Source organism: Pleurodeles waltl, chromosome 11 (genome assembly GCF_031143425.1).
Source record: "Pleurodeles waltl isolate 20211129_DDA chromosome 11, aPleWal1.hap1.20221129, whole genome shotgun sequence".
In the NCBI taxonomy this organism is placed as follows: domain Eukaryota; kingdom Metazoa; phylum Chordata; class Amphibia; order Caudata; family Salamandridae; genus Pleurodeles; species Pleurodeles waltl.
The window spans coordinates 345,099,957-345,124,209 of NC_090450.1; the positions used below are offsets into that span (position 1 = coordinate 345,099,957).

At 47.7% G+C, this 24,253-nt stretch overlaps 1 protein-coding gene across 2 annotated transcripts in view; it reads left to right on the top strand.

The window, feature by feature from the left end:
* Positions 1–24,253, top strand: part of HDLBP (high density lipoprotein binding protein) — a 671,758-nt gene that overhangs the window by 428,853 nt on the left and 218,652 nt on the right. For both annotated transcript variants that reach the window (XM_069213644.1, XM_069213643.1), the window contains exon 18: positions 6,125–6,346. In XM_069213644.1, the coding sequence (XP_069069745.1) occupies positions 6,125–6,346 (222 nt within the window). The remainder of the gene's footprint in view (positions 1–6,124; positions 6,347–24,253) is intronic.

The window sequence follows — 24,253 nt, forward strand, 5'->3', positions numbered from 1 at the left end:
ACAATTTGAGGTTTTCTCCCTTCATCTGCTTCAGCAATAGAAGGGGCTTGTGGTCTGTTTGAACAAGGAAGTGAGTGCCAAAAAGGTATGGCCTCCTGTTTGAGGCCCAGACCATAGCAAAGGCCTCCCTTTCTATAGCTGACCAACACTTCTCTCTGGGGGTCAGGCTTCTGCTTATAAATGCAACTGGTTGATCCTAGCCCTCAGGGTTTATTTTTTTAAATAAAAATTGTTTAAGTCCTCATTTATAACAAGACAGAAGATATCGGGTTTGAGCCCAGACTCTGGTTTAAACTCCAACCTGGAGGCTAGCACCTGAGAACTGGCCTCCACCAACACAAGAGAAGGAGCGAGGGGGGATGAGGAGAAGCAGTAGCTTACCCTCACTTCCTCCTTGTTGTGCCTCGTTTCTTAATCATTGGACTCTCGCCTACTCAATTGTTGAAGCAGAATGAAGTATCCCCCAGGCTAGAAACAGGAAAACTGAGTGAATAAAAGGATAACGAGGGTTCCCACATTCCAAGGCATTTCTCTGGACCATTACTGCAGTCTAGGTTGGCTAGTCTCTTAGCAGACAATAGCCAGCCCACATGGGTAGGGGGAGATTTAGATAGCCATTTAATGCAGATTTCCCTGTGCGCTATTAACACCATATAAAAAATAAGATGTGCATTAAGCTTCCCTACCTCATCATGTTGACTCATCCCAGACTCCTCATGCAGACCAAACATAACCATTGATAGGATTAACTCTAGTCGTCTATTCATTATGGCTGAAACCGTCTTACCCTCTTTATGGCATAATGTTTGGTTTTCTGGGCACTGCCACCAAAGATGTACATCGTCCGCATCTTCCAGGTCACACTTGGAGCAGGAGCTCTTCCTCTGGGCTTCTATCTTAGCCAATTTTTTAGGAGTCCAGAAGGCCTTGTATACGGTAAACAAATGTTTCCTTCTGAGGGGTGCAGACTTCACAACAGACCAAAGTGTACCCATTAATACTTGCCTCAGATGTGAAAGGTTGAGGGCCGGCAGGTTTGGTTGCGAAACACCTTCCGGTAGTGAGAGAGGCATCTTTTGCTTGAACTAGTGCAGAGTACCATCTTGATCCCTCCTCTAATTTCTGTGCATCAATTATTTCATTTTCCCAGTCTGTAATGAGCCCAACCTCAGATTGTTCTTGTCAACTTTTAATTTGTAGGTATTTGAACCTGGATAATCTTGCATTAGTCCTGCTGGATAAAGAGTCCCAGGAAATCGCAAAGCTCCCCATGGCTAATTGTCCCCATCATTTAAATCCTGCATCTATTAATGGAATTGCCAGCGTCCTGCAGACATACGGGAGTGCCAGGAGAATTCCAAATTAGCACCATCTTACTGTAGTATGGAATTCCTAGCCGCCTTCTCACTTGAAACCATATCCTACAGGCTGCATAAAGAACTTTTAACCTTACTTTTTTGTAAAACTTTTTATGTCTAAATTTATAAAGGAATGAAAAACCCTGCTCCGGGAAGTCTTCTGTTATTGCCTGTAGAGAGAGAGGGGGGGGGACTTGTAATCCTTAGACAGTAGTAGTCTGTTTTCCAATTGAAAGCCCAACAGTATTACTGGAAGTGCAATTCCCCTGTCTAGCTTCTTTTTCCTCTGTTTTTTTTTTTATGTGACCAGACAAAACTGATTATTTTCCCCTGAAGTTTTTGCAGCCAGCCATCTTTAAAATGTAGGGGCAAAGCATTGTAGATGAAAGTACATTTGGGCAAGAGCAGCATTTTTATTAAATTTGTTTTTCCTAAAATAGTAAGTTGCAGATGTGGCCATTGCTGAAGAAGCCTCTTCATTCCCATCACAAAGCTTTAAAGTTTACCTGGGCCATATCCCCCAATTTCTTCATCACCTTCACCCCTAGATATAAAATGTGGTCTCTAGTGGGTTATCCTGTAATCCATTCCAAGTCATCATCTCTGATATTTCAGGGTTGACTAGGTAACAGGAGATTTTCCCAAAATCTTTCTAAGGTTGCTGGAAAGGACCTTTGGAAGTCTTGTGTATAGATCAGCATGTTATCTGCATAAAGGGCTTCCTTCTGAACCCAGTTTTAATGCTTAAAGGGTAGTGGTTCAATATATATGTTAGATGAGTGGTGAAAGTTGACATCTCCGTTGTGTTCGTGTTCCTCTTCCTATTTGAAAGTGCTGCGAGAGGTTACCATTGACGAGAATCCTAGCTGTAGGTGATTTATAGATTGCCTTAATAGCTTTAAGGGAGTTATCTCCTAGATTATTCTTCTTGATTATTGCCTGCAAGAAAGGCCAGCTCACTCGTATCAAACATCTTTGCGGCGTCAATAGTCATTAAGGACAGAAGAGATAGTAGTTGCAATGTACAGTACACAGCAAACCTGTGTACTGCGTGATCTGCAGCTGCTCCAGCTTCTGTGCACTTTTCCAAGGATTCCTTTGTGCACAGCCTAGCCTGGGTCCCCAGCACTCTGTCCTGCATTGCCCAACTCGCTGAGTTGGACTCCGACGTCGTGGGACCCTCCTTTGTGACTGAGTCGACCGCTGACCTCAGGTCTTCTAAGTGCCTGTTCCGGTACTTCTGCGGGTGATGCCTGCTTCTGTGGGGGCTCTCTGAGTTGCTGAGCGCCCCCTCGGTCTCCTCCTCCAAGAGGCGACATCCTGGTCCTTCCTGGACCCCAGCAGCACCCAAAATCATCAACCCCGACTCTTGCAGCTAGCAAGGCTTGTTTGCGGTATTTCTGCGTGGAAACACTTCTGCAACCTCCAGCACTACGTGGGACATCTTCTCCAAAGGGGTAGTTCCTGGCACCTTCCGTTGTTGCAGAATCTTCGGCTTCTTCCATCCGGAGGCAGCCCTCTTGCACCGGGGTTTAGTGGGCTCCTAGCCCCCCCCCAACCCCCCCCCCCCCCCCAGACACTTGCGTGACTCTTGGACTAGGTCCCCTTCTTTTACAGGTCCTCAGGTCCAGGAATCCGTCTTCAAGTCTTTGGTAGCAGTTGTGGTTCTTGCAGAAACCCCTATCTCGACTATATTGTCTTTCAGAGGGTAGTAGGATAACTTTACTCCTACTTTTCAGGGTCTTGGGGTGAGGTATTTTGGAAACCCTTACTGTTTTCTCAGTCCCAGCGACCCTCTACAATCTCCCATAGGCCTGGTGTCCATTCGTGATTCGCATTCCACTGTTGGAGTATATGGTTTGTGTTGCCCCTAGACCTAGGTTTGCCTATTGCATCCTATTGTGATTCTACATTGTTTGCACTACTTCTTACAGTTACTTACCTGTTTTTGCTTTGTGTACATATAATTTTTGTATTACTTACCTCCTAAGTGAGGGTATCCTCTGAGATACTTTTGGCATATTGTCACTAAAATAAAGTACTTTTATTTTTTAGTAACTCTGAGTATTGTGTTTTCTTATGATACTGTGCTATATGATATAAGTGGTATAGTAGGAGCTTTGCATGTCTCCTAATTCAGCCTAAGCTGCTTTGCCATAGCTACCTCTAACAGCCTTAGCTGCTAGAAACACCTCTATTCTACTAATAAGGGATAACTGGACCTGGCACAAGGTGTAAGTAGCACAAGGTACCCACTATAAGCCAGGCCAGCCTCCTACAAGGTTATCTTCCCTCAGCCATTTATCAATTTCCTTCTCTGAAGCAGATATATCCTCTGTAAAGATCATAAAGAAGCTAACAAAGGCCCTCTCAGTAGCTTGGTCTTCTAGGCAGTTATCACCAGTCTCATCAGTCATTATTTTTTTAATCACATTTCTAGTGCTCTCTGTCCTGGCCTTCCATGCTAATACCCTCCCACAGCCCTCGCCGTACTCAAAATGCGCAAATGTACTGGCTTCCCATTTCTTACTCTCTATTGCGTTTAGGAATACCTCAAGTGAGCTTTAACCTTCCCTAATATGGTTCTCTACAACCGCTTGACCTGTAGGGTTGTTGCACATCAATAAGACCCTGTAGTTCACTAATTTTTCCTTCAAGCTTCTCCACTGTGCTTCTACTCCTCTTTGTTCTAAATGCTGCGTAACTAATCAGCTTCCCCCAAATAAAGGCCTTGTATGTTTTCCACGACCATATTTATTGGGGTCAAACCCTCATTTTACTCAAAGAATTCCTTGGTATTCCTTTTAGCAGCCTTTAATCTTTCTCTCCCAAAGTGACCTGTCCAGGGTCCGTCTAGTGAATACAGGAGAGCCAGCCAATGGTAATTTGACTTGTATCGTAGAGTGATCCTAGAGATGGCTTGGCTGGTGGGTGACTCTTCCTAGTCGATTTCAAAACCTAACGTCTGTGAAAAAAAATCCGTCCTGGAAGGGTGTCCGTATTTTTGGTTTCGAAAGGTAAACTCCTTAGCCTGTCCTGCTTTTAGTGCACCAGGGATCTATCAAACCTATATTCTTCATTGTATATGTAGGCAATTTCTCATTTTGATTGTATTAACTGTTGGTCTAGAGGTGGATCTGTCTAGGGCAGGACATTAAAGCGCCCCCTCCCCCCCTCTATTAGTATCAGATTCCTGGTCGCTGCCAGATAGTTATAAAGCTCCATAAGTGGACCTGAGTCATCCGTGTTAGGGCCATAGTACGACACCAAGGTATACACGGCCCCCTGCAGTCTAATACTTGCAGTCAGCTACCTACCTCTGGGGTCCATCTTTACATCCACCAGCTGACCTTGAACCGAATTCTTTACAATAATAGCCACTCCTTTCAAATTACAGGTTTAATTTGTACAGGCAAACTGATTAATCCATCTTTGCCCCTTAAGAACTTTCCTCCGCTCCTCCTGTCTTAAATGCATTTCTTGTAAAAGAAATGATTATCTGAAAGCATTAGAAGTTCTAAACACCTCCTTCTCCTGCTGCCTACCCTAAGTCTGTTTACATTCCAATAGATTTAGCTTAAGATCAGTCCCAGGCTCCTTCATCCTGTTCCTCTTCATGGTGGTTGATTCATGTCCAAGAGAAATTTATAATCATGGATTTATTCGTAAATGCTCCCCACCCTGTGAAAACTTAACCAATTCATACTAATTAGTAATCTTTTTCCTCCTAAATTACCCCCCAACCCTCTCTGGGGAACCCTTTAACCAAACTGGTTGTACAGTCCTACCCTAGAGCCCCACCTCTCTGGAGTAAATTAGCATTCCGCTTTTTATCCTACCAGTTAATGCTGCAACCTTTTGAGGATCCCTTATGTTAGGCATTTTATTTCTCTACATTACTCTCAAGGTAGTGGGAAACTTCAATTGTGGGGCAGCAGCTAGTTACTTAAGTTCCTGCATAAACTTCCATAATTCCCACTGTTGATCTTGGGTTGACCTAGCAATATCCGATCTTATGGAAAAGGATAAATCCTCTTGCTTGAAGCCTTTAACTTTAAGAGCTTATGTAAGAATCTGCTCTTTGACTGAATATTAGCCGAAATTAACCAGGATCTTCCTCGGTCTGTCTATTGGGATTTCTCCTAAAGGGGTCATGATGGACTCTGTATTTCTAGATCCATGTAAATACGGGCTTCCGAAAGGATGTTTTTTTTTTTTTTAATTAGGTTTATAACAAACTCATTGATTTTATCACCTTCTGCTTCTTCTGGGATATTCACAAATCTTAAATTATTCCGCCTACAGTTATTTTCCAGGGATTCCAGTTTTTCTCGCAGTTCTTTTTCTTTTCTTTAGGGAATCAAACAACATGAAAAATCTCGTGTTGGATGAAAGTGTGGTGTTCTGTTTTGATATTTTCTGTTAAATGTTAAGTCGTTTTGTGGGAAATTAGTAGGCAGTCCTAGCATATTGTGATATTGATTACATGGTTACAATGAACTTTGAAAATTAAATGAAACTTGTCTAAAGTTGGAGCAAATTTAAAGAGCACATTCCAGTGCTTACCTCTTTACGCTGATCGTTGACTGTTGTTAGTTTAAGAACTAGTTATATTTCAATTCTGCATGTCTTGAGCAGGGTTTGTTACCATGTCAGTTTGAGCATGTTTATGGTATTACCTTTCAAAGCATTCACAGATGTTCTGAATGTTAAATTTGTGGCAAGTTCCCTAAGAAACAATTTTCTTGTACTCCTTTGTGGCATAGCAAACTAAGAGCTACACAGTAGAACTCCATGCCAAGCCTGAGTACCACAAGTTTCTGATTGGTAAAGGCGGTAGCAGCATTCGCAAGGTGAGGAATGATACTGGTGCCCGAATCATCTTTCCAATGCCAGAGGATAAAGACCAGGAGTTGATAACCATCATTGGTACTGAGGAAGCTGTGAAGGATGCACAGAAGGAGCTTGAAGCCCGCATTAAGAACCTGGTGAGAAATGTCAAACTATCAGCACTTGTTAGTTTTGCATGTGTCTACTCAAAATATTTACATGCATTTGTAATGTGTATTATGGCTTACAATGGTTTGTGAAGCAGTCACATAATTATGCACTGCCAGTCATGTGCTGTTGGAAAGAGTGATATTGCCTTTTTCTTTTTTTTAAATCCTAGAGTAACCTGGATGCTTTTTCTCTTTAGTTACTTATGTTACTCTTTTGTTGGCACAGAGCAGGCTAGTTCAGGCCTAAAATCTATTTTGATATGGTAGGTCAGGTAACAGAACACAAATTGTGGTAAGTTGGCTCTGTATATAATATCTCAAAGTAAGAGGTAGTGTGCACAGTCCAAGGGGTCCCCTTAGAGGTAAGATAGTGGCAAAAAGAGAGAATTCTAATGCTCTATTTTGTGGTAGTGTGGTCGAGCAGTAGGCTTATCAGAGGATAGTGTTAAGCATTTGTTGTACACACACAGGCAATAAACCAGGAACACTGTAGGAAGTTGGTTCTGTATGTGCTATTTCAAAGTAAGGAATAGCATGCACAGAGTCCAAGGGTTCCCCTTAGAGGTAAGATAGTGGCAAAAAGAGATAATACTAATGCTCTATTTTGTGGGAGTGTGGTCGAGCAGTAGGCTTATCAAAGGAGTAGTGTTAAGCATTTGCTGTACATACACCCAGGCAATAAATGAGGAACACACACTCCGAGACAAATCTAGCCAATAGGTTTTGTTATAGAACAATATCTTTTCTTAGTTTATTTTAAGAACCACAGGTTCAAATTCTACATGTAATATCTAATTTGAAAGGTATTGCAGGTAAGTACTTTAGGAACTTTGAATAATCACAGTAGCATATATACTTTTTACATAAAACACAATAAGCTGTTTTAAAAGTGCAATTTTCACAGTTCTATGTTTACAATTGAAAGTGTGCTGATGCCTGCTAACCAGGCCCCAGCACCAGTGTTCTTTCCCTAACCTGTACTTTTGTATCCACAATTGGCAGACCCTGGCATCCAGATAAGTCCCTTGTAACTGGTACTTCTAGTACCAAGGGCCCTGATGCCAAGGAAGGTCTCGAAGGGCTGCAGCATGTCTTATGCCACCCTGGAGACCTCTCACTCAGCACAGACACCCTGCTTGCCAGCTTGTGTGTGCTAGTGAGAACAAAATGAGTAAGTCGACATGGCACTCCCCTCAGGGTGCCATGCCAGCCTCTCACTGCCTATGCAAGTATAGGTCAGTCACCCCTCTAGCAGGCCTTACAGCCCTAAGGCAGGGTGCACTATACCATAGGTGAGGGTACCAGTGCATGAGCATGGTACCCCTACAGTGTCTAAACAAAACCTTAGACATTGTAAGTGCAGGGTAGCCATAAGAGTATATGGTCTGGGAGTTTGTCAAACACGAACTCCACAGCACCATAATGGCTACACTGAAAACTGGGAAGTTTGGTATCAAACTTCTCAGCACAATAAATGCACACTGATGCCAGTGTACATTTTATTGCAAAATACACCCCAGAGGGCACCTTAGAGGTGCCCCCTGAAACTTAACCGACTGTCTGTGTAGGCCGACTAGTTCCAGCAGCCTGCCACACTAGAGACATGTTGCTGGCCCCATGGGGAGAGTGCCTTTGTCACTCTGAGGCCAGTAACAAAGCCTGCATTGGGTGGAGATGCTAACACCTCCCCCAGGCAGGAGCTGTAACACCTGGCGGTGAGCCTCAAAGGCTCACCCCTTTGTCACAGCCCAGCAGGGCACTCCAGCTTAGTGGAGTTGCCCGCCCCCTCCGGCCACGGCCCCCACTTTTGGCGGCAAGGCTGGAGGGAACAAAGAAAGCAACAAGGAGGAGTCACTGGCCAGTCAGGACAGCCCCTAAGGTGTCCTGAGCTGAGGTGACTCTAACTTTTAGAAATCCTCCATCTTGCAGATGGAGGATTCCCCCAATAGGGTTAGGATTGTGACCCCCTCCCCTTGGGAGGAGGCACAAAGAGGGTGTACCCACCCTCAGGGCTAGTAGCCATTGGCTACTAACCCCCCAGACCTAAACACGCCCTTAAATTTAGTATTTAAGGGCTACCCTGAACCCTAGAAAATTAGATTCCTGCAACAACAAGGACTGCCCAGCTGAAAACCCCTGCAGAGGAAGACCAGAAGACAACAACTGCCTTGGCTCCAGAAACTCACCGGCCTGTCTCCTGCCTTCCAAAGAACTCTGCTCCAGCGACGCCTTCCAAAGGGACCAGCGACCTCCTGAATCCTCTGAGGACTGCCCTGCTTCGACGACGACCAGAAACTCCCGAGGACAGCGGACCTGCTCCAAAAAGACTGCAACTTTATCCAAAGGAGCAGCTTTAAAGACCCCTGCAATCTCCCCGCAAGAAGCGTGAGACTTGCAACACTGCACCCGGCGACCCCGACTCGGCTGGTGGAGAACCAACACCTCAGGGAGGACCCCCGGACTACTCTACGACTGTGAGTACCAAAACCTGTCCCCCCTGAGCCCCCACAGCGCCGCCTGCAGAGGGAATCCCGAGGCTTCCCCTGACCGCGACTCTCTGAAACCTAAGTCCCGACGCCTGGAAAAGACCCTGCACCCGCAGCCCCCAGGACCTGAAGGACCAGACTTTCACTGCAGACGTGACCCCCAGGAGTCCCTCTCCCTTGCCCAAGTGGAGGTTTCCCCGAGGAAGCCCCCCCTTGCCTGCCTGCAGCGCTGAAGAGATCCCTTGATCTCTCATTGACTAACATTGCAAACCCGACGCTGGTTTCTACACTGCACCCGGCCGCCCCCGCGCTGCTGAGGGTGAAATTTCTGTGTGGGCTTGTGTCCCCCCCGGTGCCCTACAAAACCCCCCTGGTCTGCCCTCCGAAGACGCGGGTACTTACCTGCAAGCAGACCGGAACCGGGGCACCCCCTTCTCTCCATTCTAGCCTATGCGTTTTGGGCACCACTTTGAACTCTGCACCTGACCGGCCCTGAGCTGCTGGTGTGGTGACTTTGGGGTTGCTCTGAACCCCCAACGGTGGGCTACCTTGGACCAAGAACTGAACCCTGTAAGTGTCTTACTTACCTGGTAAAACTAACAAAAACTTACCTCCCCCAGGAACTGTGAAAATTGCACTAAGTGTCCACTTTTAAAATAGCTATTTGTCAATAACTTGAAAAGTATACATGCAATTGAAATGATTCAAAGTTCCTAATGTACTTACCTGCAATACCTTTCAAACAAGATATTACATGTTAAATTTGAACCTGTGGTTCTTAAAATAAACTAAGAGAAGATATTTTTCTATAACAAAACCTATTGGCTGGATTTGTCTCTGAGTGTGTGTACCTCATTTATTGTCTATGTGTATGTACAACAAATGCTTAACACTACTCCTTGGATAAGCCTACTGCTCGACCACACTACCACAAAATAGAGCATTAGTATTATCTCTTTTTACCACTATTTTACCTCTAAGGGGAACCCTTGGACTCTGTGCATGCTATTCCTTACTTTGAAATAGCACATACAGAGCCAACTTCCTACAGTAAAGTATTGTTATCTTTAACAGGTAAGTAAATCACTTACAGGTCTCAGTTTTGGGTCCAAGGTAGCCCACCGTTGGGGGTTCAGAGCAACCCCAAAGTTACCACACCAGCAGCTCAGGGCCGGTCAGGTGCAGAGGTCAAAGAGGTGCCCAAAACACATAGGCTTCAATGGAGAGCAGGGGGTGCCCGGTTCCAGTCTGCCAGCAGGTAAGTACCCGTGTCTTCGGAGGGCAGACCAGGGGGGTTTTGTAGGGCACCAGGGAGGACACAAGTCCACACAGAAAGTTCACCCTCAGCAGCGCGGGGGCGGCCGGGTGCAGTGTGTAAACTGGAGTCGGGTTTCCAATGGGAGTCAATGGGAGAGCAAGGGGTCTCTTCAGCGGTGCAGGCAGGCAAGGGGGGGGGGCTCCTCGGGGTAGCCACCACCTGGGCAAGGGAGAGGGCCTCCTGGGGGGTCACTCCTGCACAGAAGTTCCGTTCCTTCAGGTGCTGGGGGCTGCGGGTGCAGGGTCTTTTCCAGCCGTCGGGACTTTAGGTTCAGGCGGTCGCGGTCAGGGGGAGCCTCGGGATTCCCTCTGCAGGCGTCGCTGTCGGGGCTCAGGGGGGACAACTTTGGTTACTCACGGTCTCTGAGTCGCCGGAGGGTCCTCCCTGAGTTGTTGGTTCTCCACCAGTCGAGTCGGGGTCGCCGGTTGCAGTGTTGCAAGTCTCACGCTTCTTGCGGGGATTTGCAGGGGTCTTTAAATCTGCTCCTCTGTAACAAAGTTGCAGTTCCTTTGGAGCAGTGCCGCTGTCCTCTGGAGTTTCTTGTCTTTCTTGAAGCAGGGCAGTCCTCAGAGGATTCAGAGGTCGCTGGTCCCTTGGAAGCGTCGCTGGAGCAGGTTTCTTTGGAAGGCAGGAGACAGGCCGGTAAGTCTGGGGCCAAAGCAGTTGGTGTCTTCTGTTCTTCCTCTGCAGGGGTTTTTCAGCTCAGCAGTCCTCTTCTTCTTGTAGTTTCAGGAATCTAAATTCTTAGGTTCAGGGAAGCCCTTAAAAACTAAATTTAAGGGCGTGTTTAGGTCTGGGGGGTTAGTAGCCAATGGCTACTAGCCCTGAGGGTGAGTACACCCTCTTTGTGCCTCCTCCCAAGGGGAGGGAGTCACATCCCTAATCCTATTGGGGGAATCCTCCATCTGCAAGATGGGGGAATCCTCCATCTGCAAGATGGAGGATTTCTAAAAGTTAGTCACTTCAGCTCAGGACACCTTAGGGGCTGTCCTGACTGGTCAGTGACTCCTCCTTGTTTTTCTTATTATTTTCTCCGGCCTTGCCGCCAAAAGTGGGGGCCGTGGCCGGAGGGGGCGGGCAACTCCACTAGCTGGAGTGTCCTGCGGTGCTGGAACAAAGAGGTGAGTCTTTGAGGCTCACCGCCAGGTGTTACAGCTCCTGCCTGGGGGAGGTGTTAGCATCTCCACCCAGTGCAGGCTTTGTTACTGGCCTCAGAGTGACAAAGGCACTCTCCCCATGGGGCCAGCAACATGTCTCGGTTGTGGCAGGCTGCTGGAACCAGTCAGCCTACCACAGATAGTCGGTTAAGGTTTCAGGGGGCACCTCTAAGGTGCCCTCTGGGGTGTATTTTACAATAAAATGTACACTGGCATCAGTGTGCATTTATTGTGCTGAGAAGTTTGGTACCAAACTTCCCATTATTCAGTGTAGCCATTATGGAGCTGTGGAGTTCGTTTTTGACAGACTCCCAGACCATATACTCTTATGGCTACCCTGCACTTACAGTGTCTAAGCCAAACCTTAGACATTGTAGGGGCACAGTGCTCATGCACTGGTGCCCTCACCTATGGTATAGTGCACCCTGCCTTAGGGCTGTAAGGCCTGCTAGAGGGGTGACTTATCTATACTTGCATAGGCAGTGAGAGGCTGGCATGGCACCCTGAGGGGAGTGCCATGTCGACTTACTCATTTTGTTCTCACCAGCACACACAAGCTGGCAAGCAGAGTGTGTGTGCTGAGTGAGGGGTCTCCAGGGTGGCATAAGACATGCTGCAGCCCTTAGAGACCTTCCTTGGCATCAGGGCCTTTGGTACCAGGGGTACCATTTACAAGGGACTTATCTGGATGCCAGGGTGTGCCAATTGTGGATACAAAAGTACAGGTTAGGGAAAGAACACTGGTGCTGGGGCCTGGTTAGCAGGCTTCAGCACACTTTCAATTCAAAACATAGCATCAGCAAAGGCAAAAAGTCAGGGGGTAACCATGCCAAGGAGGCATTTCCTTACAAACACTCACTCAGAGACTTAACTGCAGGCCAATATTTTTTTTTATAGAAAAAATATATTTTCTTAATTTGTTTTTAGAACCACAAGTTCAAGATTTGAAGTAAATACATAAAATGCAAGGTACTCCACACAGGTAAGTTAGGAACTTGGAATTAGAGCAATAACATATACAGTTTTTGTTAAATGGCAATAAGCTTCTTTAAAAGTGGACACAGTGCAAAAATCAACAGTTCCTGGAGGAGGTAAGTAATGGTTAGATTGTGAGGTAAGTAAGACACTTACAAGTCTCAGTTCCTGGGCATAGGCAGCCCACCGTTTGAGGGTTCAGGGCAACCCTAAAGTTAGCACACCAGCAGCTCAGGACCGGTCAGGTGCAGAGGTCAAAGAGGTGCCCAAAACACAGGCACCTATGGAGAACAGGGGTGCTCCGGTTCCAGTCTGCCAGCAGGTAAGTACCTGCGTCTTCTGGGGGCAGACCAGGGGTTTTGTAAAACACTGAGGGGGCGGGGGGTTTACAAGTCGGCACACAAAACACACCCTCAGCGGCACAGGGTCAGCTGGGTGCAGTGTGCAAGGCAGGCGTCCGGTTTTGTATAGGAAACAATGGAGGGACCCGGGGGTCACTCTAGTGGTGCAGGCAGGGCACAGGGGATTCTCTGGCCATCCACCACCTGGGCTTGGCAGGGGGTCGTCTGGGGGTTACTCCTGCACTGAAGCTCGGTTCCTTCTAGTCCTGGGGGCTGCGGGTGCAGTGCTGGGTCCAGGCGTTGGGTCCCTTGTTACAGGCAGTCATGATCAGGGGGAGCCTCTGGATTCTCTGCGGGTGTCGCTGTGGGGGTCCAGGGGGTTCGTCTTGGGCTACTTACGGGGTCGCAGTCGCCGGGGAGTCCTCCCTGTGGTGTTGGTTCTCTGGATCTCGAGCTGGGGGCGTTGGGTGCATAGTGTGAAGTCTCACGCTTTAGGCGGAAACAGTGAGGTCTTTAGAGTTGAAGAAAAGTTGTAAGTTTGTTGCAGGTTGTTGAACAGAGCTGCTGCTCACAGGAGTTTCTTGGTCCTGGGGGTCAGGGCAGTCCTCTGAGGCTTCAGAGGTCGCTGGTCCCTGTTGGATGAGTCGCTGGTTGCAGGTTTTCGAAGTTGGAGACAGGCCGGTAGGGCTGGGACCAAAACAGTTGTCGTCCTGTTGTCTCTGCAGGCTTTTAGGTCAGCAGTCCTTCTTTGTAGTTCAGGTTGCAGGAATCTGATTTCCTGGGTTCTTGGGTGCCCCTAAATTTAGGGGTTTGTTTAGGTCTGGGAGGGCAGTAAGCAATTGCTACTGTCCTGGAGGGTGGCTACACCCTCTTTGTGCCTCTTCCATGTGGGGAGGGGGTATATCCCTAATCCTATTGGGGGAATCCTCCAAAACCAAGATGGAGGATTTCTAAAGGCAGGGGTCACCTCAGGGCACCTTGGGGGCTGTACTGACTGGTGGGTGACTCCTTGTTTTCCTAATTATCTCCTCCAGCCTTGCCGCCAAAAGTGGGGGCAGTGGCCGGAGGGGCAGGCATCTCCACTTGCTGGGATGCCCTGGGGCGCAGTAACAAAAGGGGTGAGCCTTTGATGCTCACCGCCAGGTGTTACAGATCCTGCAGTGGGAGGTGAGAAGCACCTCCACCCAGTACATGCTTTGTTCCTGGCCACAGAGTGACAAAGGCACTCTTCCCATGTGGCCAGCAACTTGTCTGGTTTGTGGCAGGCACTGGTCAGCCTACACTAGTAGTCTAATTGGTAGTCAGGGGGCATCTCTAATATGCCCTCTGGGTGCATGTTACAATAAATCTCCCACTGGCATCCGTGTGCATTTATTGTGCTGAGACGTTTGATACCAGTTTTCAGTGTAGCCATTATGGAACTGTGGAGTTCGTATTTGACAAACTCCCAGACCATATACTCTTATGGCTACCCTGCACTTAAAATGTTTAAGGTTTTGCTTACACTGTAGGGGCATAGTGCTCATGCACCTATGCCCTCAATGTGGTATAGTGCACCCTGCCTTAGGGCTGTAAGGCCTGCTAGAGGGGTGACTTACCTATGCCACAGGCAGTGTGAGGTTGGCATGGCACTCTGAGGGGAGTGCCAGGTCGACTTAGCCATTTTCTCCCCACAAGCACACACAAGCTGAGAGGCAGTGTGCATGTGGTAAGTGAGGGGTCCCCAGGGTGGCATAAGACATGCCGCAGCCCTTAGAGGCCTTCCCTGGCAAAGGTACAGTTTAGGGAAAGAACACTGGTGCTGGGGCCTGGTTAGCAGGGTCCCAGCACACTTTCAAATCATAACTTCGCATAGGCAAAACGTCAGGGGGTAACCATGCCAAGGAGGCATTTCCTTACACAAATGATTTGTCAGGTGAATATATATTGCACAAATACTCATTTTTAACCTATACACAGGTAGTAAATGTACTGGACATGGTTCATAAAACTTGTTTGATTCTCTTTCTAGAAAAGGTGTTTTAAAAATGTGTCCGGACTAAAGTTAGGTATGGAACTAGGCATCATGGTTGTTCCATTTAATGTGCTGCAGCCCTAAAAAAAAAAAAAGATTTATAGTTTGTCGCCTTCTGAATTGCAATTTTTTCAGTTGCAGAATGTTACTGCTGCTGTCATTGTACCACTGTATATGCCAGGCTTGTTAGCTTTTGAAAAAGTATTCTTAATAGAGGGACTAAGAGGGATCATTGAGTTAGTGAATTTTGCAAGTGATTAGAATTAAGATTACCACCATGAATTAACTTGATCCTTTGAATAAAGTACATGTTCATGGCACGTGGGACGGTTGATTCACATGCTGTGAAAACATTTGCCATCTAGAGTTGGGCTCTAACATCTGCAAGTTGTTTTTCTTTGAAGGAGGTCTTCAAGTCACGGGACCTAGGGATTCCACCTATTACTATTAATACATATGGGCATTGGTTCCAAATTTAGATTGTTTTTCTCCCCCATCTGGTTCAGATATGTTGTGAGCTCTGGTTCTACGCAGTGTGGTTGTAGGAAGTTGGCTCTGTGCATGCTATTCCTTACTTTGAAATAGCACATACAGAGCCAAGGGTGTCTTACCTATACTGCATAGGCAGTGAGAGGCTGGCATGGCACCCTGAGGGGAGTGCCATGTCGACTTACTCGTTTTGTCCTCACTAGCACACACAAGCTGGCAAGCAGTGTGTCTGTGCTGAGTGAGAGGTCTCCAGGGTGGCATAAGACATGCTGCAGCCCTTAGAGACCTTCCTTGGCATCAGGGCCCTTGGTACCAGAAGTACCAGTTACAAGGGACTTATCTGGATGCCAGGGTCTGCCAATTGAGGATACAAAAGTACAGGTTAGGGAAAGAACACTGGTGCTGGGGCCTGGTTAGCAGGCCTCAGCACACTTTCAGTTGTAAACATAGCATCAGCAAAGGCAAAAAGTCAGGGGGCAACCATGCCAAGGAGGCATTTCCTTACACAACCCCCCCCCCAAACGAAAGAGGATGAGACTAACCTTTCCCAAGAGAGTCTTCATTTTCTAAGTGGAAGAACCTGGAAAGGCCATCTGCATTGGCATGGGCAGTCCCAGGTCTGTGTTCCACTATAAAGTCCATTCCCTGTAGGGAGATGGACCACCTCAACAGTTTAGGATTTTCACCTTTCATTTGCATCAGCCATTTGAGAGGTCTGTGGTCAGTTTGAACTAGGAAGTGAGTCCCAAAGAGGTATGGTCTCAGCTTCTTCAGGGACCAAACCACAGCAAAGGCCTCCCTCTCAATGGCACTCCAACGCTGCTCCCTGGGGAGTAACCTCCTGCTAATGAAAGCAACAGGCTGGTCAAGGCCATCATCATTTGTTTGGGACAACACTGCCCCTATCCCATGTTCAGAGGCATCAGTCTGCACAATGAACTGCTTAGAATAATCTGGAGCTTTGAGAACTGGTGCTGAGCACATTGCCTGTTTCAGGGTGTCAAAGGCCTGTTGGCATTCCACAGTCCAGTTCACTTTCTTGGGCATTTTCTTGGAGGTGAGTTCAGTGAGGGCTGTCACAATGGATCCATATCCCTTCACAAACCTCCTGTAGTACCCAGTCAAGCCAAGGAATGCCCTGACTTGAGTCTGGGTTTTTGGAGCTACCCAGTCCAGAATAGTCTGGATCTTGGGTTGGAGTGGCTGAACTTGGCCTCCACCTACAAGGTGTCCCAAGTAAACCACAGTTCCCTGCCCTATCTGGCATTTGGATGCCTTGATAGAGAGGCCTGCAGATTGCAGAGCCTTCAAAACCTTCCTCAGGTGGATCAGGTGATCCTGCCAGGTGGAGCTAAAGACAGCAATATCATCAAGATAAGCTGTGCTAAAGGACTCCAAGCCAGCAAGGACTTGATTCACCAACCTTTGGAAGGTGGCAGGGGCATTCTTTAAACCAAAGGGCATAACAGTAAACTGATAATGCCCATCAGGTGTGGAGAATGCTGTCTTTTCTTTTGCTCCAGGTGCCATTTTTATTTGCCAGTACCCTGCTGTCAAGTCAAAGGTACTTAGAAATTTGGCAGCACCTAATTTATCAATGAGCTCATCAGCTCTTGGAATTGGATGGGCATCTGTCTTGGTGACAGAATTGAGCCCTCTGTAGTCCACACAAAACCTCATCTCTTTCTTTCCATCTTTGGTGTGAGGTTTGGGGACTAAGACCACTGGGCTAGCCCAGGGGCTGTCAGAGCGCTCAATTACTCCCAATTCCAGCATCTTGTGGACTTCCACCTTGATGCTTTCTTTGACATGGTCAGATTGTCTAAAGATTTTGTTCTTGACAGGCATGCTGTCTCCTGTGTCCACATCATGGGTACACAGGTGTGTCTGACCAGGGGTCAAGGAGAAGAGTTCAGGAAACTGTTGTAGGACTCTCCTACAATCAGCTTGCTGTTGGCCAGAGAGGGTGTCTGAGTAGATCACTCCATCTACTGTGCCATCTTTTGGGTCTGATGACAGAAGATCAGGGAGAGGTTCACTCTCTGCCTCCTGATCCTCATCTGTTACCATCAACAGATTCACATCAGCCCTGTCATGGAAGAGCTTAAGGCGGTTCACATGGATCACCCTCTTGGGGCTCCTGCTTGTGCCCAGGTCCACCAGGTAGGTGACCTGACTCTTCCTTTCTAGCACTGGGTAAGGGCCACTCCATTTGTCCTGGAGTCCCCTGGGAGCCACAGGCTCCAGAACCCAGACTTTCTGCCCTGGTTGGAACTCAACCAGTGCAGCCTTTTGGTCATACCAAAACTTCTGGAGTTGTTGGCTGGCCTCAAGGTTTTTGGTTGCCTTTTCCATGTACTCTGCCATTCTAGAGCGAAGGCCAAGTACATAGTCCACTATGTCCTGTTTAGGCTCATGGAGAGGTCTCTCCCAGCCTTCTTTAACAAGGGCCAGTGGTCCCCTTACAGGATGACCAAACAGAAGTTCGAAGGGTGAGAATCCTACTCCCTTCTGTGGTACCTCCCTGTAAGCGAAAAGCAGACATGGCAGGAGGACATCCCATCTCCTTTTGAGTTTTTCTGGGAGCCCCATGATCATGCCTTTTAATGTCTTGTTGAATCTCTCAACTAAGCCATTAGTTTGTGGATGGTAGGGTGTAGTGAATTTATAAGTCACTCCACACTCATTCCACATGTGCTTTAGGTATGCTGACATGAAGTTGGTACCTCTGTCAGACACCACCTCCTTAGGGAAACCCACTCTGGTAAAGATACCAATGAGGGCCTTGGCTACTGCAGGGGCAGTAGTCGACCTAAGGGGAATAGCTTCAGGATACCTGGTAGCATGATCCACTACTACCAGGATATACATATTTCCTGAGGCTGTGGGAGGTTCTAGTGGACCAACTATGTCCACACCCACTCTTTCAAAGGGCACCCCCACCACTGGAAGTGGAATGAGGGGGGCCTTTGGATGCCCACCTGTCTTACCACTGGCTTGACAGGTGGGGCAGGAGAGGCAAAACTCCTTAACCATGTTGGACATATTGGGCCAGTAGAAGTGGTTGACTAACCTCTCCCACGTCTTGGTTTGTCCCAAATGTCCAGCAAGGGGAATGTCATGGGCCAATGTTAGGATGAACTTCCTGAACAGCTGAGGCACTACCACTCTCCTAGTGGCACCAGGTTTGGGGTCTCTGGCCTCAGTGTACAGGAGTCCATCTTCCCAATAGACCCTATGTGTTCCATTTTTCTTGCCTTTGGACTCTTCAGCAGCTTGCTGCCTAAGGCCTTCAAGAGAGGGACAGGTTTCTTGTCCCTTACACAGCTCCTCCCTTGAGGGTCCCCCTGGGCCTAAGAGCTCAACCTGGTAAGGTTCAAGCTCCAAAGGCTCAGTTCCCTCAGAGGGCAGAACTTCTTCCTGAGAAGAGAGGTTCCCTTTCTTTTGCTGTGTTGCAGTTGGTTTCCCAACTGACTTTCCTGTTCTCTTGGTAGGCTGGGCCATTTTTCCAGACTCCAGCTCTACTTTTTCACCCTGTGCCTTGCACTGTGCTCTTGTTTTCACACACACCAGTTCAGGGATACCCAGCATTGCTGCATGGGTTTTTAGTTCTACCTCAGCCCATGCTGAGGACTCCAGGTCATTTCCAAGCAGACAGTCCACTGGGATATTTGAGGAGACCACCACCTGCTTCAGGCCATTGACCCCTCCCCATTCTAAAGTAACCATTGCCATGGGATGTACTTTTCTCTGATTGTCAGCGTTGGTGACTGTGTAAGTTTTTCCAGTCAGGTATTGGCCAGGGGAAACCAGTTTCTCTGTCACCATGGTGACACTGGCACCTGTATCCCTCAGGCCCTCTATTCTAGTCCCATTAATCAAGAGTTGCTGTCTGTATTTTTGCATGTTAGGCGGCCAGACAGCTAGTGTGGCTAAATCCACCCCACCCTCAGAAACTAGAGTAGCTTCAGTGTGGACCCTGATTTGCTCTGGGCACACTGTTGATCCCACTTGGAGACTAGCCATACCAGTGTTACCTGGATGGGAGTTTGGAGTGGAACCTTTCTTGGGACAGGCCTTGTCTCCAGTTTGGTGTCCATGCTGTTTACAGCTATGACACCAGGCCTTTTTGGGATCAAAGTTTTTACCCTTGTACCCATTGTTTTGTGAAGAGGCTCTGGGCCCACCCTCCTGTGCAGGTTTTTGGGGGCCTGTAGAAGACTCTTTACTATTTTTAGTTTTGGTTGTCTCATCACCCTTCCCCTGGGGAGTCTTTGTGACCCCTTTCTTTTGGTCACCCCCTGTTGAAGTCTTGGACACCCTTGTCTTGACCCAATGGTCCGCCTTCTTTCCCAATTCTTGGGGAGAAATTGGTCCTAGGTCTACCAGATGCTGATGCAGTTTATCATTGAAACAATTACTTAACAGGTGTTCTTTCACAAATAAATTGTACAGCCCATCATAATTACTTACACCACTGCCTTGAATCCAACCATCTAGTGTTTTCACTGAGTAGTCTACAAAGTCAACCCAGGTCTGGCTCGAGGATTTTTGAGCCCCCCTGAATCTAATCCTATACTCCTCAGTGGAGAATCCAAAGCCCTCAATCAGGGTACCCTTCATGAGGTCATAAGATTCTGCATCTTGTCCAGAGAGTGTGAGGAGTCTATCCCTACACTTTCCTGTGAACATTTCCCAAAGGAGAGCACCCCAGTGAGATCTGTTCACTTTTCTGGTTACACAAGCCCTCTCAAAAGCTGTGAACCATTTGGTGATGTCATCACCATCTTCATATTTAGTTACAATCCCTTTAGGGATTTTCAACATGTCAGGAGAATCTCTGACCCTATTTATGTTGCTGCCACCATTGATGGGTCCTAGGCCCATCTCTTGTCTTTCCCTCTCTATGGCTAGGATCTGTCTTTCCAAAGCCAATCTTTTGGCCATCCTGGCTAACTGGATGTCCTCTTCACTGGGGCTATCCTCAGTGATTTCAGAGGTGTTGGTCTCTCCTGTGAGGGAACCAGCATCTCTGACTATTATTTTTGGAGTCAGGGTTTGAGGGACCCTGTTCTCCCTAGATAGGACTGGTAGGGGGGAATTGTCCTCCAAGTCACTATCCTCTTCCTCTGAGTTGCCACCCTCAGAGGGGTTGGCCTTTTCAAACTCTGCCAAAAGCTCCTGGAGCTGTATTTTGGTAGGTTTGGGGCCCATTGTTATTTTCTTTATTTTACAGAGTGACCTTAGCTCCCTCATCTTAAGATGGAGGTAAGGTGTGGTGTCGAGTTCCACCACAGTCACATCTGTGCTAGACATTTTGCTTCTAAAAGTTGGAATACTTTTTAAGAATCTACAACTGGTTCTAGAATCTAATTCAAACTTTTACAAACTTTTAAACTCTAAAAGAAATGCTAAACAGGATCTAACACAAGGCCCTAGCAGGTCTTTTAAGAATTTAGAAAACTTTTCAAATTGCAAAAATCAATTTCTAATGACAATTTTGGATTTTGTCGTGTGATCAGGTATTGGCTGAGTAGTCCAGCAAATGCAAAGTCTTGTACCCCACCGCTGATCCACCAATGTAGGAAGTTGGCTCTGTATGTGCTATTTCAAAGTAAGGAATAGCATGCACAGAGTCCAAGGGTTCCCCTTAGAGGTAAAATAGTGGTAAAAAGAGATAATACTAATGCTCTATTTTGTGGTAGTGTGGTCGAGCAGTAGGCTTATCCAAGGAGTAGTGTTAAGCATTTGTTGTACATACACATAGACAATAAATGAGGTACACACACTCAGAGACAAATCCAGCCAATAGGTTTTGTATAGAAAAATATCTTTTCTTAGTTTATTTTAAGAACCACAGGTTCAAATTCTACATGTAATATCTCATTCGAAAGGTATTGCAGGTAAGTACTTTAGGAACTTCAAATCATCAAAATTGCATGTATACTTTTCAAGTTATTCACAAATAGCTGTTTTAAAAGTGGACACAGTGCAATTTTCACAGTTCCTGGGGGAGGTAAGTTTTTGTTAGTTTTACCAGGTAAGTAAGACACTTACAGGGCTTAGTTCTTGGTCCAAGGTAGCCCACCGTTGGGGGTTCAGAGCAACCCCAAAGTCACCACACCAGCAGCTCAGGGCCGGTCAGGTGCAGAGTTCAAAGTGGTGCCCAAAACACATAGGCTTCAATGGAGAGAAGGGGGTGCCCCGGTTCCGGTCTGCTTGCAGGTAAGTACCCGCGTCTTCGGAGGGCAGACCAGGGGGGTTTTGTAGGGCACCGGGGGGGACACAAGTCCACACAGAAATTTCACCCTCAGCGGCGCGGGGGCGGCCGGGTGCAGTGTAGAAACAAGCGTCGGGTTCGCAATGTTAGTCTATGAGAGATCTCGGGATCTCTTCAGCGCTGCAGGCAGTCAAGGGGGGGATTCCTCGGGGAAACCTCCACTTGGGCAAGGGAGAGGGACTCCTGGGGGTCACTTCTCCAGTGAAAGTCCGGTCCTTCAGGTCCTGGGGGCTGCGGGTGCAGGGTCTCTCCCAGGTGTCGGGACTTTAGGTTCAAAGAGTCGCGGTCAGGGGAAGCCTCGGGATTCCCTCTGCAGGCGGCGCTGTGGGGGCTCAGGGGGGACAGGTTTTGGTACTCACAGTATCAGAGTAGTCCTGGGGTCCCTCCTGAGGTGTTGGATCGCCACCAGCCGAGTCGGGGTCGCCGGGTGCAGTGTTGCAAGTCTCACGCTTCTTGCGGGGAGCTTGCAGGGATCTTTAAAGCTGCTGGAAACAAAGTTGCAGCTTTTCTTGGAGCAGGTCCGCTGTCCTCGGGAGTTTCTTGTCTTTTCGAAGCAGGGGCAGTCCTCAGGGGATGTCGAGGTCGCTGGTCCCTTCGGAAGGCGTCGCTGGAGCAGGATCTTTGGAAGGCAGGAGACAGGCCGGTGAGTTTCTGGAGCCAAGGCAGTTGTCGTCTTCTGGTCTTCCTCTGCAGGGGTTTTTCAGCTAGGCAGTCCTTCTTGTAGTTGCAGGAATCTAATTTTCTAGGGTTCAGGGTAGCCCTTAAATACTAAATTTAAGGGCGTGTTTAGGTCTGGGGGGTTAGTAGCCAATGGCTACTAGCCCTGAGGGTGGGTACACCCTCTTTGTGCCTCCTCCCAAGGGGAGGGGGTCACAATCCTAACCCTATTGGGGGAATCCTCCATCTGCAAGATGGAGGATTTCTAAAAGTTAGTCACCTCAGCTCAGGACACCTTAGGGGCTGTCCTGACTGGCCAGTGACTCCTCCTTGTTTTTCTCATTATTTTCTCCGGCCTTGCCGCCAAAAGTGGGGCCTGGCCGGAGGGGGCGGGCAACTCCACTAGCTGGAGTGTCCTGCTGGGTTGGCACAAAGGAGGTGAGCCTTTGAGGCTCACCGCCAGGTGTGACAATTCCTGCCTGGGAGAGGTGTTAGCATCTCCACCCAGTGCAGGCTTTGTTACTGGCCTCAGAGTGACAAAGGCACTCTCCCCATGGGGCCAGCAACATGTCTCGGTTTGTGGCAGGCTGCTAAAACTAGTCAGCCTACACAGCTAGTCGGTTAAGTTTCAGGGGGCACCTCTAAGGTGCCCTCTGTGGTGTATTTTACAATAAAATGTACACTGGCATCAGTGTGCATTTATTGTGCTGAGAAGTTTGATACCAAACTCCCCAGTTTTCAGTGTAGCCATTATGGTGCTGTGGAGTTCGTGTTTGACAAACTCCCAGACCATATACTCTTATGGCTACCCTGCACTTACAATGTCTAAGGTTTTGTTTAGACACTGTAGGGGTACCATGCTCATGCACTGGTACCCTCACCTAGGGTATAGTGCACCCTGCCTTAGGGCTGTAAGGCCTGCTAGAGGGGTGTCTTACCTATACTGCATAGGCAGTGAGAGGCTGGCATGGCACCCTGAGGGGAGTGCCATGTCGACTTACTCGTTTTGTCCTCACTAGCACACACAAGCTGGCAAGCAGTGTGTCTGTGCTGAGTGAGAGGTCTCCAGGGTGGCATAAGACATGCTGCAGCCCTTAGAGACCTTCCTTGGCATCAGGGCCCTTGGTACCAGAAGTACCAGTTACAAGGGACTTATCTGGATGCCAGGGTCTGCCAATTGAGGATACAAAAGTACAGGTTAGGGAAAGAACACTGGTGCTGGGGCCTGGTTAGCAGGCCTCAGCACACTTTCAATTGTAAACATAGCATCAGCAAAGGCAAAAAGTCAGGGGGCAACCATGCCAAGGAGGCATTTCCTTACAGTGGTGTTCTCTCCAGGCCTTAGGATTCATTCCTTGTTGGTTGTGGAAACCATCTGCTTTTCTTGTCAGTCTCCATCATCACGTAATCTTTGATTCCATCCTGGTAGACAACCTCCTGGAAGTGCCATGACAGAGGATGAGTGTCTCTCTGGTGGAAAGGGCTCCATTTTGATTCTGCCCTACTTGTCTCTCCAAGTACCTGAGGACAGACCTCCACAGTGTCTGCAATCTATTTGTTTTCCTAATGTATTAAGCTGGCTATCTGTGTAGTGCACCAATGATTTGGGGCACCATGCAGATAGTACAGGCGACCCTTATTGGTTTACAGGACTACAAATGACAATCCCAAAAGCTCTTTTGTGGTAGTGTTGCAAGCAGTTAAGCTTATCGGAGGTTAAGGCTAAGCATTTGTTGTACCCACAGAGGCAATAAATGAGACTCTCACTAAAAAAGGAACTCAAGACCACCAATAGTTTAGAAAAAGTTACTTTGTTTATATTATGTTTCAACCCCCGAAAACGTTAAAATAAATGCTGTTGAAGTTTTTTAGAGAATAAAAAAAATACTTGAATTGTCTCTAAGGCAGTAATGCAGTCCTGTGGAGAAGAATACATGTATTGCATACAGGCATTCAACAGCTTCTTACAGGGCCAGTCTTCAGGAGTTAAGGTAAGAAAAGGGCACTTTCCAACAGGTCACCATGGGGAGCCCTGTGGCATATGGGTGCTGAGGTGCTTTACGTCGGTGCCCCATTTGTTTCAGTAGGCATCGGCCCTGTGGAAAAGAAGCTGCAGGTGAGGACTGTGGGTCTAGCCTGTCTGGATGTGTGGGGTCTGGGGGCTCAGGTCTTGAGATG